Source organism: Condylura cristata, unplaced genomic scaffold (assembly GCF_000260355.1).
Source record: "Condylura cristata isolate star-nosed mole 26May11 unplaced genomic scaffold, ConCri1.0 scaffold00028, whole genome shotgun sequence".
In the NCBI taxonomy this organism is placed as follows: domain Eukaryota; kingdom Metazoa; phylum Chordata; class Mammalia; order Eulipotyphla; family Talpidae; genus Condylura; species Condylura cristata.
The window spans coordinates 25,651,930-25,668,820 of NW_004567129.1; the positions used below are offsets into that span (position 1 = coordinate 25,651,930).

General features: G+C 37.6%; 1 protein-coding gene across 1 annotated transcript in view; it reads left to right on the plus strand.

The window, feature by feature from the left end:
- Positions 1-3,751: 3,751 nt before the first annotated feature.
- Positions 3,752-16,891, plus strand: part of LSM14A (LSM14A, SCD6 homolog A (S. cerevisiae)) — a 22,703-nt gene continuing 9,563 nt past the window's right edge. The window contains exons 1-5 of the mRNA XM_004690248.2: positions 3,752-3,943; positions 6,784-6,913; positions 12,043-12,165; positions 15,818-15,994; positions 16,278-16,343. Coding sequence (XP_004690305.1) covers positions 3,752-3,943; positions 6,784-6,913; positions 12,043-12,165; positions 15,818-15,994; positions 16,278-16,343 — 688 coding nt within the window. The remainder of the gene's footprint in view (positions 3,944-6,783; positions 6,914-12,042; positions 12,166-15,817; positions 15,995-16,277; positions 16,344-16,891) is intronic.

Genomic DNA, 16,891 nt, shown 5'->3' on the forward strand with positions numbered 1-16,891 from the left:
CTTAATTCCCTTAGTGAGTTCTCTTTAGTTTTCTGGTTTTTGGGTTTGGCTTTATTTTGTTTTGTTTCTTTGGAGCCATTAGTTGTTTGAGTAGTTTGTAATTTCAGCATAGTTCAGAATTTTCCGGTTTCCCTTCTGTTACTTATCGTTTCATTCCATTGTGGTTGAAGAAGCTATTTTGTGACATTTGACCATTGTCTATATATTGAGAGTGGTCTTTGATTTAACATGTGGTTTATCCTGAAGAATGTTTCATATACAACCAAAATTATGTATGCTCTCCCACTATTGAGAAGGAAAAGAGAATTCTCTCTCTTATAAATGCCTTTACTGACTCTACCCTTTTCTGCCCATTAGTACTGAAACCATAGTACTGAAACCATAACGAGGCTCTGCTGGCTCCACAGTGAATTACTGGGCAAGCCAACCAAAGACAAGCACCTAGTGCTGGGAAATTGCACCAGAAACACTGGCTACTGTTCACCAAGATGAGACTTGATGTTTGGTAACAACCAGCCGTTATGCAATATGCCAGATTTTACCTACCTCTGTTCTTATTTCATATACTCATGGATGCTATGATTATTTAACTAACTGCATAGTTTGAAAATGGTTTCTCCAGACATTACTTATCAGCTGAATAGAGTTTCTCAACAGAGACTGATTCCTAAATCTAACTAGTCAACCATCTTCCATGTCACTCACACCTGCGTTTTTATTTTGTATAATTGTGATCTTTTGAAAATAATAGTTTTATAACTTGTCATGTAATGACATGTTTAATGTTCCTGTATATCTAATTTCTTTACTACTGAAACTATTTTGTAAATATGACCTATTTAGGGAAAGGGTGGCCAGAGTTGTAAAATTTTAAGAAAGTGCATTGAATAAGGCATGTTATTTCAGTGAGCTTGAGTCTCTTTAAGACTGACCCCTTTCTTTAAGATTGATTTATTTATGCATACAGAACTGGGGTGTGGGCGGGAAGTGCAGGGGCCATGAGGATTTACTAGAGAGAGTGGGAAGCAAAACAGGCAGATCCACTAAGTGCATTGCTGAGGCGAGCAGTGAGCAAGAAAGGAGAAGTCTGCTGCCCCATATGGGTCAGCAGTGCTGCACTTTAACTAAACCATTGTGCCACCAGGAGGGCACACAACAGGTTTTTGTTTTGTTTTTTAATTGAAGTTATAGCATGACAAAGTTGCTGTTACAGTGATACCTAATGAAAAAATTGAAGGTAGCTTGGTAGCATACAGGGAAGAGTGAAGCTGCTGTTGAACACAGAGTGCTGTCTGCTTCAAGGAGAGCTGTGCAGTAAGCACTTGGGAGACTGAGCATGTAGCCAGATTGAACCCTCAGAAGACTGGGAGCGAGTATCGTATGCTATTCCATCGTGGCTTTTTGTGTTTAGCTGTTGTTACCTGCAAGTGCGGCTGGTTCATTGGGATGAACCAGCGTGATTGCTGATAGCACTGACATAATTGCCTTACTTACTCGTTGCACTTGAACTAATTCATGGTTTAAAATGTGTTATAGCAGAACAGTACGGGTAATTTGCAACTTTTTGTGCTTGTCATATCTCCTGCCTTTATCCCCTGAATATCTGGGGTTCACTTCCCATTCTGTTATCTTTGAACAATGTATGCCCTTCTGAACTCTCTTCTAATTAATTTGTTGATAACATTAAATTTGATTAGATCTGTTTTTAGGGCCTGCTTCTCAAACTTGGTGTGTGTGGCAGTCTCTGCTTCCATGGTCTGTTTTCACTTTGCCTCTTTTGCATATGACAGGTTTTCTTCACACCGTATTTTAAAATGTACAAGTTTTAGAATAAACTGTCTTGTTGGTCACTTCAAGATCTCAACTAACAAAAATGTAAGCCCATGTGTATTAATAACATTAATATTTTATCAAGTGCCTTCCCACTATGAAAGGTGAAAATATTAGTTGTTTTCCACTCTCCGCCCATTGTTCATCTCCCAGTTTTGTTAGACTACTAGGTGATAAATTGTCCTGATTCATTTTGTCACGTTTTATAACCTTGTAACCCCTCCCCAGGACTTTTTTTTTTTTTTTGCATTGTTCTGAGACCAGAATAAATTATTCTATATATTTATGTGGGTAAATGAATTTACTGTCTTTTTTTGCTACTAGGTTCTTTATTTCAATAAAGCAGAGGATAAGAAATTTTCTGAAAAGTACAATGATACCTTCTATTCCATTTTAGTTCTTTAGTCAGATTTTTTTTTCTGTTGCTTATTCAGAGACAAGTTAGTTGTTAGATTTATATTTGCATTATTTTTCTTTATATCTGTTTGCTTTCTCTCAGATTTTTCTCTGTATTAATAACTTGTGTAACTGCTGTTTGCTGCTGATGTATTTATTTAGCCAGTTATGCTCTTGCTTACCTTGTATATTTTTCCTCTTCCTCTTTTTAACATATGGGTATAGTTTGAATGGTTTTGTTAGACCTTGAAAATCCTCATGAGGCTTCTCTATGGCTTTGTCAGAGGGTCCTTGACACCACCACCGCTTCTGTCAGGACGAGTGAATCTGTGCCTTTGGAGCCCTGTCACTGTGTACTTCCGACGGTCCTGAGGGTACTAGTGGGACTGTCTGATTTGTACTCGTCTTACTCTGTTTCTCTAATGCCATCCTTCCTTTTGAATAAGGACAAAATGTAGAACCTTGTCCTTTACTCCTGCCCCGTTAAGTACTGTTTGATCACTAAGAGAAGAGCTTCGAAACTGAGAATTTCACATTTTTTTCCCCTTACCACATCTGTGTTCCTAGTCAAGTTAAGGAGGCGCCTGTGAAAAATTTTCAGAATTGATGTTTAGATTCTGGAATTGGTCTTCCAGTTTGGACTGACACTCAATATCTGAACACTATTTTCTAATAAAATTTCATGGTATGTGTTGGAAACCTTTTTCATCTAAAAGAACATGTTCAATCTAATGGCAGATCTACTGCAGAAGACATACATTCATTAACTTTGCGCATTATGTTAGTGGATCTACTTCTTCTAGGACACCCTTCTAATGAGTAATAATTGATATTTCAGACTTTTTATTTAGAACTTCTATATAGATATGGGTATTTTTAGAAGTCTCCTGAGCCAGTGAACCTAAGCTTCAGCAACTGGGGGCTAGTTTGAAATGCAGATTTCTAGACCCCCCCGAAATTTTTAGGCAGTTTACCTGATGTAGGTGGCCCAAAGTTTAACTCTGAATGTTATTTTTAAGTGTTAAGATAATCATGTTTAATTTGAAGTAGCTATTCTAGGTAGTAACTATGGCATTCATTGCTGCCCCACAGGACTGAGTCACTGCTAGCTGGTTGGCTTGTTTCTAAAGGACTTGTTACTCCCTAAGATAGATACTGCTTGCCTTCATTGTCACCTCTTAATCCCAAAGCGTAATTTTCCAGCTGGGAGAATGTTTACATAAGATAATATCACATAGGTTGGCATTTTTTAGTATTGGTGAATGAGGACATCAAAAATAAATCAGTGATGAAAGAAAGGACATTTTTAACACCTCTTTCCACAACCACCAAATACATAAACAAAAATAGGAACTTACCCTCATTGTATAGATTCAAATGTGTAATTCATTATAGGCAAAACTCATTATCATCATTTTTTAAAAAACTATTCAGATACAGATTAATGCATACTTTCTCACGGATGACATGGAAGGATGCTCCTTAGTGCTTGGAACAGAACACTTGCAAGAGGCACTGCCTAAATATGATACAGTCTTCTATTTTCTCACCAGTGCGGTCCTTTGGTACAGAAGACAGACCAACAGATCGTCCAATACCACCTCGAGATGAAGTCTTTGAATACATTATATTCCGTGGAAGCGATATTAAAGATCTCACTGTTTGTGAGCCACCAAAACCACAATGTTCTTTGCCTCAGGATCCAGCCATTGTTCAGGTAACTGACAGGGAATTTGACCTGAAACAAGAATAAACTTCATATTCTTGGCTAGCCTTGGCTTCTGGGGTTTTGTTTTTATTTTCAAAGTTGAAAATTCATCAAACTTTACTTCCTAGTTACCAGGATATCTAGATAACATTTTCATTTAGCTGTTTTCTCTTTTTTCATTTTCTTCTTTGTGGGGTTTTCTCTTTAGGTCATAAGTCAAAAGTAAATAAGGTATAGGATAGCTGAGGAATTTATTTTATCATAAAATATTATCTTTCAAAAACAATTTAAATAACATTTATTGAGTTCTAAAAAGCACTATATAATAAATCAATTTTCACATAGTCTCCAAACTTGGTATCATAATTATTCTCATTTTCATAAGTGAAGAAATTGAACTAGAACCACAATTTGAACAGACCCAGGCTGTCTGCCTCCAGAATCCATGCACTGTATTACTCATATGTGGTTCACATTACAAACAAGAATGATAGTGATTTCTGTTAATATTGGATTTGATTTTTTCAAAGCTAAATCATACACACACACACATATACACACACACACAATGTTATATAAGATATCACACACATCAAAGGATTTAACAGAAATAATGTTCAGTTTCCTAAATCAGGTATTAAAAAATATCATACATATTCTCACTGACACATTAAAGAAATTACTGTATTTTATTGAAAATAGAAATAATCGATGTCTACAAGTTGAATTGTGAATGGTCTATTATGGTGTATGTTTACTTGTTCGTTGGAAGCATATTGAAAATAGGAATTTCGGGCCCTCCCTCGTGGTGCAACAGGTTAAGATGCAGCACTGCAAAGCTAGCCACAGCCGCCTCAGTGCGAGTTCGATCCCCCACCCCAGAGGTGACCCACATGGGGCAGCAGACCTCTTCTGTCTCACCCACTGCTCCTCTCAGCAGTGTATTTCATTGATCCGCTTGTTCTGCTCCCCATTCTGTCTCTGCCACCACCCCTGCACCTTTGGCCTGTACCGCAGTTCTGTATGTATAAATAAGTAAGTTGTTTTTTGGTTTTTTTTTTTTTTAATCTGAATTTTGGCTATCACAGCTGAAGAAACAGGTTCATATACAGGTTATTTGAAGTTTAGATGATTAAAAGCTTGTGAGCCCCACAGTTTTCCTCCTAAATTCATTTCTTCTCAACTTTTTTTCTCGTTAGAAATATCTTCTCATTGCTCAAGTATACTTGTTGGCTATTTTGTTTTTTATTTAAGCAGTGTAATACTTTTTTTTTTTTAAGCAGTGTAATACTTTTTTAAAGAAATATTTCATTTATGCATACAAGAACTGGAGTGCAGACTGGAGGTACAGGGGATGAGAAGATTCACCAGAGACAGAGTGGAGAGCAGAATAGGCGGATTCACAGAAATACACTGTTCGGAGGAGCAGCAGGTGAGATAGGAGAAGTCTGTCAGCTTCCCGGCCAGGTTTGGACTCAGGCCGCAGGAGTGATAGCGCTGAGATTTAATCCCTAGGCCACCACGGATGCCCCAGTGTAATATTTTTGAGTGTTTTCAATTAATTTTCTCCTTTTAATGCTGTGAGTCATAAAATCTTGTTTACACAAAATAGAGTCCCAAAATATATATTATCTTGCATAGGATTTGTCTTCCAGCTGTTTAAAAAAAGTCTCATGAACTTGTCTAAAGAAAAATTGTATATAAAATTAAAATAGGAAGGGCCTCCCACATGGCACAAGGGGTTAAGTCTATCCACAGCCACTGCAGCATGAGTCTGATCCCCGCAGCCAGGGAGCTGACCCACATGGCACAGCAGACTCTCCTGTCTCACCCTGCTCCCCTCAGCAGTGTAATTCAGTAGATCTGCCTGATCTGCTCCTCACCCTATGTCTGGTGAATCTTCTCACCCCGCCTCACCTCTGGCTACACTCCAGTTTTTGTATGCATAAATAAACATAAATAAAGCTTTTTTTTTTTTTTTAAAAAAAAAACAGGAACAGAGAAAATGCTTTTTAACATGTCTCTCCTTCTGAATAAAAGATAAACTTACAACTCAGAATGGTAAAATGATTCAGAGAACTAGTTACTTAAGTAATCATCTTTATAGGAAAAGAAAAACCAAGAGCACAAATAAAAATGGTGTCATAGAACTTCTTCCAGTTACCATGATTTGAACTCTTTGACCCTTTACCTCATTCCCTCAGTAGGGCAGTGAGTAGGTGCCAGGTGCCTGGCACTAGCTGAGTACTCACAAAGTCCTGTCCTTGGTGGCCTTAGCACACTTCTTATTTATAATAGGGAACATTTCATGGTTAAACATGAAAGATGTATACATGGCTTAGTAAGTTAAAATTTTTATAAATGTCCTTTAACTTAGTAATGAAAATGTAAATGGTTTTGTGTATGATGTTTGCTTCTGAGTTTCCTTCTTGTAAGTTTAATGGCATACACAAATGATGAGGCATAAGAGCAAAGTAAAAAATGAGATGTCGCAGTTGTGTCCAGCACAACAATTCATTCCAACCAAATGTCCTATTCTTGCATTTTTTCTTTAAGCAGTTACAAGTAACTTCTTTCATAAATCTACTATAAAACTCTTAACTCGAAGGAGAATTTACTGTTGAAAAGTTACCTGTATTGCACTTTGAGCACAGTTGGCACATGCATTCAAGCATAGAAGTCAGCAGGTTGTCCAACTGTTCGAGTCCGTATTCTGAGTTGTTACAGTTGGTCTGCGTGCCCAGTAGCTGCAATTCAGTAGACTAGTTAGGTGTTTAAATGTCTGAATCTCTGTCCACAATAGATGTTTTGTTTCAAACCCGGGACAATAACGCACGCCCTTTCTTCAGTCCTCTCTAGGCGCATCTACGTCTCCATTCCAGTCGGTGAGCTCCTACGGGCCTTTTGGCAGGATGCCATCGTACAGTCAGTTCAGTCCAAGCTCATTAGTTGGGCAGCAGTTTGGTGCTGTTGGCGTTGGTATGTTGGGCTTTTTTCTTTCTCTCTTTACCACAGAGGTATTTTAAAACACAAACTTTCAGACCTACTGTTTAATGTTCCTTTTGTAACATAAAATATTTAAAGTTTGAAATGACAGTAATGATTCTGTGAAGGTCATCTCTTAGCATAGTCACTTTTTTTAAAAAAAGACTGGATATATCATACCAAATTTCACTGGGTGTTATTTTAAATTTGCATAAGATATACTCATTTAAAATTAGCATTTTCTCCACAGAGAATCGGTTTTGGTGTCAATGAATATTATTATTATATGAAATCTGAAACATCTCATTTAGTATCACCTGTGAGAGAGACTCACATATAACACATTGGTGCTTTTAACAGAATTTTAAATGCGTAACAATGGAAGGAGACTATACAGGGGAAATGGACTAGAATCAGTTCCTTTATGATTGAATGATCCTAGCAAAGGCTGAGTGTAATCAGATGAACTTATGTTATTTTGTTTTCATAGCTGTGAATTTTAGCTCTTCAGTACATCTTTATTGAAAGTCCCATAGTAAAGAATAACTTTTTGAATCTCAAAACTCTGGCCCATAGTCTTTTCTGGTTCCATTGAAATAATCTTTCATCAGCTTATTTTCTTTCACTGAATCACAAATCCACTGGTATGGTAATAAATTTTGTTAAAATTAATTCTCTCTGTGTATACTTTTAAATGTAGCTTTGATTTTTCAGTAATGTGTTTTACTTATTCACAAAATAAAGGAAGGCAAGTAAAGCAAATCTGTAAGCGAATAACACAGACAGAAAACAGACAGCTGGTGCTGTGTATCAAATTGATAGCCACACAGGAAAATGGAGCCAGTTCAAGTAACTCTTCTACTCTTGGTGTAGGATATATTGTTAAGAACAAACAGAACTGTAAAGACAGCCTGATTTAGGACTTGTAGTATTACTGCTTTTGCCAATTTTAAAACTTCTGTAGGGCAAATAAGTGATATATTGGTGTTGCAAAATGATTCTTTTAGTGCTGAGAAGGGAGCTAGGCAGGTGGAACAGGAGAAGGTAAAGGGGAGCCTGATAGTGTTTGGTGCAAATTGGGCTTTAGAGACGAACTCATTTCTTAAATCTGGTTCTTTTCTGATATAAATCTAATCTGATTTTCTGACCCCTAAAAGCAGTGATACCCAGTAGCAAAGAACACATAGACCTAGTTCTCGATGTCTAAGTGCTGTTCCCACTGATAGGAGCCAGAGCTCCTTATATAAGAGCAGGGAAGCGGTACCCATACAAAGATGCGCCGTTATGCAATCTCTAGTGTAATATTGGGATTATCAGCAGATGCTATAATCATTGGCCGAATAATGTTGGAATAGAATAGTAAGATGGTTTTTAAATATCCAACAATTCATTATGAAGGGAGAGATTATGCTTTTATAATGGTGAGTCCTGATAGTCTCTCTTGTTCAAGTCAGCCTTAAGCTAGCCATAATTAAATTACTGTATGTCCTGGCATTATGTTGCCAGGGTTGGTTAGGGGAGAGGCATATACAGCTTTACCTCTGTGGTGGTCTTCCTGAAAATGCAGGCTTTAGTCATGAAGAACTGTTCATAATAGAGCCTATATATTGGAAACTACAAGACATTAATGAAAAATTGAAAAAGACAAATAAATGGAAAGACCTTCTAGACTCACAGCTTGGAAGAATTAATATTATTTAAAAAGTCAGTACTGGGGCTTCCCTGGTGGTACAAAGGGTTAAGACGCAGCACCATGAAGCTGTCTGTAGTCACTGCAGCAAGACTGATCCCCAGCCCGGGAGCTGACCCACATGGCGCAGAAGACGTCTCCTATCTTCCCACTGGTCCCCTCAGTAGTGTATTTCAGTCAGTCTGCCTGTTCTGCTCCCCTCTCTGGCCCCGTTGAATCCCTTCACCCCTACCCCCCACACCTCTAACCTACACTGCAGCTCTTGTATGCATAAATAAATAAAACTTTTTTTTTTAATGGGTAGAAAAGGCCCTCCCTGGTGGCGCAGCAGGTTAAAGCACAGAACTGAGAAGCTAAAGCCACTTCAGGATGAGTTCGATCCCTGCCCCGGAGGTGACAACAGGGCGCGGCAGACCCATCCTGCCCCGCCTGCTGCTCCCCTCAGCAGTGTACTTAACTTCGTGGATCTGCCTATTCTGCTCTCCACCCTGTCTCTGGTGAATCCTCTCACCACTCCTGCACCTCTGGCCTGTACCCCATAAATAAATAAATCTTTTTAAAAAGGATTTTTTCTATCGTTAATCAAGAAAATGAAAGAAAGAAAAAACACAACAGGAGATGGCACCTGACATCTGTTAGAATATTTATTATTGAACATGTAAATAACAAATGTTGACGAGGATGTGAAGAAAAGGAAACCCTTGTCTTCTTTTAATAGAATATTATGGTCTAGCCACTGTGGAAAATAATATAAAGGTTCTTCAAAAACTTTGATAAAGCAGTACCATATGATCCAGAAATCCAATTCTGGGTATTTATCCAAGGAAACAAACACAAAATTGAAAAAATATCTATTTCCCCCCCATGTTCGATGCAGCATTATTTACAGTAGCCAAGATAAAGAAGCTACCTAAGAATCTATTTATGAATGAATGCATAAAATTGTGGTGTAAATATATATGATGGAATTTTATCTCAGCTGTAAAAAAGAATGAAATCTTGCCACATGTGACTACATGGATGTGAAATAAATCAGAGGAAACAGCTACTGTATAAGCTCTCTTAAATGTGGAATTTTAAGTATGTTTATTTTTTTTAAAAGCTCTTTTACATTTACTTAACAGACAACAAATAACTGCTGTGTTCCCAATAGACTATACCACATAGTGTAGGTGTATCGTCAGCCAGACCATCTAGGATGTTTAATTACACAATGGCGTCTAAACAACAGTGAAATCACCTAGCAACAATGCATTTCTCAGACTGTATCCCTATTGTCAGGCAGTACATGGCTGTACAGATAACAAATTGTGGTTATCAGAGATAGGGAGTAGGAGAGAGATGGGTGGATTTTTTTGTTTGTTTGTTTGTTTGTTTTTTTTAATGAAAAAACAATAGTAAGATGTTAGCATTTTCTAAGAAGATGAGTATATGCTGGTATTCAGGGTATGCTTTCACTTTTGACATAGGTTTGACTTTCAAAATTAAATTTAAACACTTGACTCATTTTCGATTTTTTAGCTAAGTGAAATAGATATTGTAGCTTTGGTTCATATACCTCCTGCTCCTGTTCAACTTGTGAGACCAGTGTTTGTTAGACAGATTAAACAAGATGTAGTCTATGGTAGCTATCACTGTTAGAATCTTGAGGATTGAAATAAGGGATGGTTGCAAATATATAATTTCCTTTTGAGACCTTCTAGGAAGTCAGTTAACTATTATTGTACTCACTTCCTACATTACTATAAAGTTTGCATGGCTTAATTTTGTATAAAGCATTTGAATTAACACATACTGCAACAGCTAGATTCTATTTGGAAAAAATTAATCTTGCACCTTGCTTCACACCATCCACATAAACTGATTTCAGATAAATCCATGGTGGAATTGGAATGGAGGAATTAGGGATGATATGATCATGAATTCAAGAGAAGATTTGGGGGATATAAGAGTTTGCTAACTAGAAGCAGTCAGTGAGCAGTGGAGTCAGGCGAGCTAACAACAGCAGTGTGGAGGTAGGAATCCATGGCAGAGTAACTTATGTCCTGGTCATCTGCCAGTATCACGAATAATAGGGCTAATGCAGTAGATACAACTTCCCACTGAATTACTGAGAGCACTGCTCCCAACATTGCTGGGAATGTTGTCGGAGGTCGTGTTAAGCCTCCAGGGCTGGCTGGGGCTGCCGCCTGAGTAGGTTGCACGGCTGAAGGGTCCCAGGCACTGTACTGTGTGCTGATGCCCTTTGAAGAGGAGTCAAAAGTGGGAGTGGGGTTAAAGACGCATACATACAGGTGAATGCTGCTTGATGGAACTGAAGTAGCCTAGCCTGGAAATGCGAAAATGTGAGAAATGCGATTCTAACCTTGAGGTATTTAAGATGGCTAAACTGCTATGAGATGAAGTAACTGGTGGAAGCAGGGAAAGTAATAAGAGGTAAGCAGATAAGCAGAAACCTTTAAAACTGAGGTGTAAGTGGTTTGAACCTTCATCTTGAGGGTTGTGGAAAACCATGAGAGGTTCCTAAGCACTGTAATAATGGGGTAATATTTTTCATAAAAGATTCTTCTGGCCCTCCCTGGTGGCGCAGCGGGTTAAAGCACAGCACTGAGAATCTGAAGCCACTTCCGCATGAGTTCGATTCCCGCCTGCCGCCTGCCCCGGAGGAGACCACATGGCGAGCCAGACCTCTCCTTACCTGCCCGCTGCTTCCCTCAGCAGTGTACTTCGTAGATCTGCCTGTTCTGCTCCCCACTCTGTCTCTGGTGAAGCCTCTCACCGCCCCTGAGTCTCTGGCCTGTACCCCAGTTCTGTATGCACAAATAAATAAATAAATCTTTAAAAAAAAAAAAAGATTCTTCTACCATCTTTAGATTGGATTTTAAAGTTAGGAAAGGACTATTAAAATTGGGCCTGCTAGAGAAAACATTAAGAATAAAGCACAGCTTGACCCTCCCTGGTGGCACAGCAGGTTAAAAGCGCAGCACTGCAAGCTGGCAGCAGCAGCTTCAGTGCCAGTTCCATCCCCGCCCCAGAGGTGACCCACATGGTGCGGCAGACCTCTCCTGTCACGCCTCCTGTCTCCCCGCTGCTCCCCTTAGCAGTGTATTTGCCTGTTCTGTTCCCCACTCTTTGATGAAGCCTCTCACTGCCCCTGCACCTCTGGCCTGTACCCCAGTTCTGTATGCACAAATAAATAAATCTTTTTTAAAAAAATAAATAAAGCACGGCCTGTGAAAAGGAAATATCCCATAAGTACTACAAAAACTTAAGAGAAGATTGACATAAAATCAATCCTTTTCTAGTTGTGTTACTTGTATGTCCAGGAGATTTTGTGGTTGCTTTAGGCAAAATAAAGAGATAAAGGTTTTGGGAGGGAGGTTTTTTGGTTTGGGTTGCTTTTTTTTTAATTGTCATTAAAAATCTCTTAAAGCTGGAAGCTCCTTGACATCATTTGGAGCAGAAACCTCGAGCAGTGGCCCCCTGTCCCAAAGTAGTGCAGTTGGTTCTGCCTTTACACAAGATACAAGGCCTCTGAAAACACAACCATCCCAAGGTAAGCTGGTTTCTTTTCCTTTAAATATTTCCATTCTGATTATCTACAGTGGTTTTGTCTTTTTCTGAACAGAAGACCTTTTGCAGATCATAAGTCATATGTTTGTATTTGGTTCTTTTGAAAATTTTTTTCTAATTGCTACTGTAGTAAGTATATTATTGAGTAACTGTCACTAATTAGACATTTTACAATTCTTAGATCACAAGTCCGAAATGCTGGACATCTCTAAGTTGACTTTTCTTGCAAGGCCATTTATATAATTTGATATAATACTTAAAATATATGAAATCATTCCCAGACTTGCCACTGAGGATGAACTGTTCATAGTGAATTTGAAATAAACTGAAAAAAAAAAACAAACTATCCTTGATGCGGTTACTTCTCTAGCATCCTCACAGAATCTAGAGCACGGTTCTCAGTGTGAACCTCCCACAAACAAACCATCTGGAAAGTTTCTTAAAAATGTAAATCCTGAAAACTGCTATACGAGAATCCTGGAGCTTAGTGATCTGTCTGCTTCATAATAAGCCTTGTGAAGGAGCCTGTTTCATTTTTATAATTCTGTTTTTCCGCCAGCCAGTCTCATGACCTCCAGTGATTCTAAGATCCATTTTTGTCCAAAGTAAAGTGGATGTTATTGACGCCTTGCTTTTATATGGACATTTGCTTTTTAAGTGAAAAATAAAATCATTTTTGAAAGATGTTATAACTACAGGACAGTATTTTTTAAATAGTTGAGGATAAAAGCAAGTCAATACTAAGCAATCTATATGCTCACTTTAGGTATTTTAAAATAGTTATAGCTACTGTTTTTATATTAATTTCAATTACTGGCTTTAGTTTTTTTTTTTTTTTTAAGAATTCTTTATAGATGTCTTACTCTTTAGGCATTAGTTTTAGTTACTTTAGTTTAAAACTAGTTTAAAAATCAGACTGCTGATGACTAGCAGACTTAATTTTGGAGATTTAAATTTTTTTAAATGTTTGCATTGCCCTCAGTACAGTGCCTGACACATAGAACATGCTCAGTAAATGTTAGCTATCTTTACAGGAACCAACATTAACCTTAATATTGAAGTGCAGTGGGGAATTTTTATTAAAATCATAAGTAAGAGCACATGTTAGCTAAGTCAGGACATGTGAAAGGAAATGAGGTAAATAAGTAGCCTTATTTACCAATTCTGTGATTTTCTACTCGGAACTAAGATCACTGAAAAAAAACTAGAATTAATGAGGGACCTAAAATGTAAAGAAAATTTACAAAAATAAATTTTTTATCTAACACTTAACCCACTGGTTATGTAAAGGGAATAAAAGATGTTACCACAATACCAGTCAGAAATGATGTATAAAGTATGTAAAGAGAATTACGTCCAAACTGATGGAAATCCAGAGTGCCAGGGAGCGTGAAAGAAGTCACGTGTGTTAGGAGCCGTCTTACTCCCGAGCACAAGTGATGGTACTGAGAAGATTTTACTTTCATTTTAACTGTTTCTACTATACTCTCAATAATGGAATAGTAGAATTTGATGAAACAGAATCACAGATTGTTTCTTAAACAATTAGTTAAACATATTGGAAAAATAAAATAAGATAGAACTTATCTACTTTTGATAAGTAGTTTCTATAAAATGCAGTATTGCAGGAATAAGTTTAGATGAATAGAACAAGCCAGAAACAGACCCAAGGATAAATTATTTAGTATATGATAAAAGGTATTTTTTAATTAGTAAAGAAAGACTGTGCAGTAAATAATATTGGAACAGACAGCTGCCCCATCATTTGGGGACAATCAATTAGATTTTGTTCCTCAACTCAAGGCTAAAGTAAACTTTAAACAGATTTTTTTTTTAAGTACATATTACTAGAAAACGGGTTTGTAAGGCGGTGACAGAAAGGGCCTGGGAATATGCATGTAGATTTCACAGTTAAAATTTGTGTTTTATACAATTAAAGTATGTCGATTATTTAGATAAAAATTTGAAGGTGATTCAAGGAGATGTGTTTTTATTGCACTGAACTATGTTGGTTTTTCCTAATAGATGTGTTTACAGTACTACCTATATTTCCTTATTTATGATAAAATTATTGTCATGACTAGTCAACTCTAATTACAGAGGTTTTTAAAGACCCAAAGAAATGCTTGCTGTGATTCTCCTTGCTGACTGCCCTGTTATTTGTGGTTCTGTAATACTTGGGAGTCACAGGACTTTTTTTCTCAAAGAAAAGCCTTAATGAAGTAAACTTTATAAACAGTCTCATGTAGTATGAAATTAAGCAATAGACTTTTCAAAAAAGCTAGCTCTTTTATAAATAAATCACTTTATAAGGTTCACAGAGTATTTTCTCTTAAGCCTAGACACTGGAAACCACCATGATTTCCCATTAGAGTAAGTGGAGAAATTGAGTTGTTTCTATTACTGGCAGAGAAAACTTTGACATAATGACTTAAATGGTGGTGCAGATAGGTAACTGAGTTTGGGGGATATTGTAAATAAAGAGTCCCCACGACTAGTGCACAGCAGTCAATGAAGTGCCGGCATGTGCTGGTTCACTAGTCATTTGGGGGCTGTGCAGTATGCACATGTGGATGGTGACATTTGCAGTGTATTAGGGAATATTTTTACATAAAATGAGCGTAAGATTTTTTTTAAGATTTATTTTTTCATACAAGAACTGGGGTATAGGCCAGAAGTGTGGGGAGTGGGGGTGAGATGATCACCTGAAATACACCGTTGAGGGGAGCAGCGAGCAAGACATAAGACGTCTGCTGTGCCGTATGAGTCAGCTCCCTGGCAGGCTGGCGATCGGACTTGCTGCAGTGGTTGGCGCTAGCTGGTAGCACTGTCTTTAACCCCTGTGCCGTCAGGGAGGAGCCCTGAGCATAATTTTTTTAAGCAAACATTTTGCTGCTACCTCATCATGAGATAAATAGAGATTTACAATGGATGTTACAGAGACAAAGAGCATGACAGGAGCACTGAATGTGACCAGACTCTGATCTCAAAGAGGGAAAAATAGAATTTGTAAGTAGTAAACACATAAAAACTTGCCAGGAAATCTTTCAAATAGCAAGGAATAAGTGTAGCTACTGTGTAGTTATCTGAAGGGTTATTGGTTGCCTGCACTGATTGCTGTTCAATTACCCAAACCACCTAAGCTAGTGAAAAACTTAACTTTCAGTAGATGTTTAATGGAGATAATACCTATAAATGAAAAGTATCACTTGAGATATCTTCAGAAAGTACTAAACAAATTAGTCTCTGCAAATAATGGCTACAGTGTCGCCATAATCTCGCTGTGATAGCTGGGGGAAAGCCTGCTTCTGACCTGCTGCAGCAAGTTCTTGATCATTTCTGGGAAATCTTATACCAGGAACAATTTTCTTAAAACTTTAAGCTTTATTCTGCCAGGTAAATTCCAGATAAACCTGAGTTTTGTTTGGGTTTTCATCTGTTTTGTTTTTAGATATTCCTTTACTAACAGTGACCAACCCACTCAAGATAATCAGTTTTAAACTGTTCTAATAAATAGAAAAATTCAAATTTGTGCTCAGGATAAAATTGGTAGAAATTCTAGGCATTTTTAGGGTCTAGATTATTTTGAAATCCCCAAGGATAGGGTAGTTTCTTATCTTTTGGTTACGTTTTAGGTCGTTCAAGCCCTCAGTTAGATCCTTTGAGAAAAAGTCCAACCATGGAACAAGCAGTACAGACCGCCTCGGCCCACTTACCTGCTCCGGCACCTGTTGGGAGAAGGAGCCCTGTATCATCCAGGCCTTTGCCATCTACCAGCCAAAAAGCAATAGAGAACCAAGAGCACAGGCGAGGTAGAACTTTAGCTATTTACTATTACTTAATTGACTGATGAGCATTTTCCATTCACCTTATTTTCATTAAAAAGATTTACTTTACATGAATGGTACTAGAAAGTTTAAGCTGAACTTAATAGAATGTTCAATATGCTTTCAGATTTGACTCAAAGTAGTGATGGTGGTGGGGGTATAGACTTTTTGGTTTTGTTTTTGGGTTTTTTCCCTCCATTTTTGACTACAGAAGTTTTTGATTATGTATCCTGAGCTGATTTGTCATTTTGTGTATCTTCTCTTATAGCTGAAGTACACAAAGTTTCCAGACCAGAAAATGAGCAACTCAGAAATGATAGCAAGAGACAAATAGGTAAGTTACTTGAGTGTGAAAGCCATGTCCTTACATCTCAATAGCACATTTTAAATGTTTGATGCACAATTTGTTATCCCCCCGCACCCCAAAGGAAAAGGGATGACAGAAGTTGATTATTAAAAGAGTAGCACAGGGAAATTCCACTGTGGTGACAGAATAGTTCTTTACTTTGCTCGTGCAGGTGGTTGTGTGGATCTCTATATTGCTATATCAATACATGTGACAGGACAACATGAAATATATTGAAATTGTACACAGACAACCCCCCCCAATAACCTCTTACAATCTAAATGGGATCTGTAGTATAATAGTGTGCCAGTGTTCATTTCCTGGTTTTGATAGTACACTAGTTAGAAAAGCTGTTACTTTGGAAGAAAAGCTGGGTGCTAGGAAGAGAACCAGTTTACTGTTTTTTCAATATATTTGTGTGTCTTTTAAAATAAACGTCTTTTATTTTCATTAAATCACTGCCACATTTCTGGACTAACCCATAACTCATAATTGACAGTTGTCCCTTTTTTTTATCCATTTACCTTTTTTTTTTT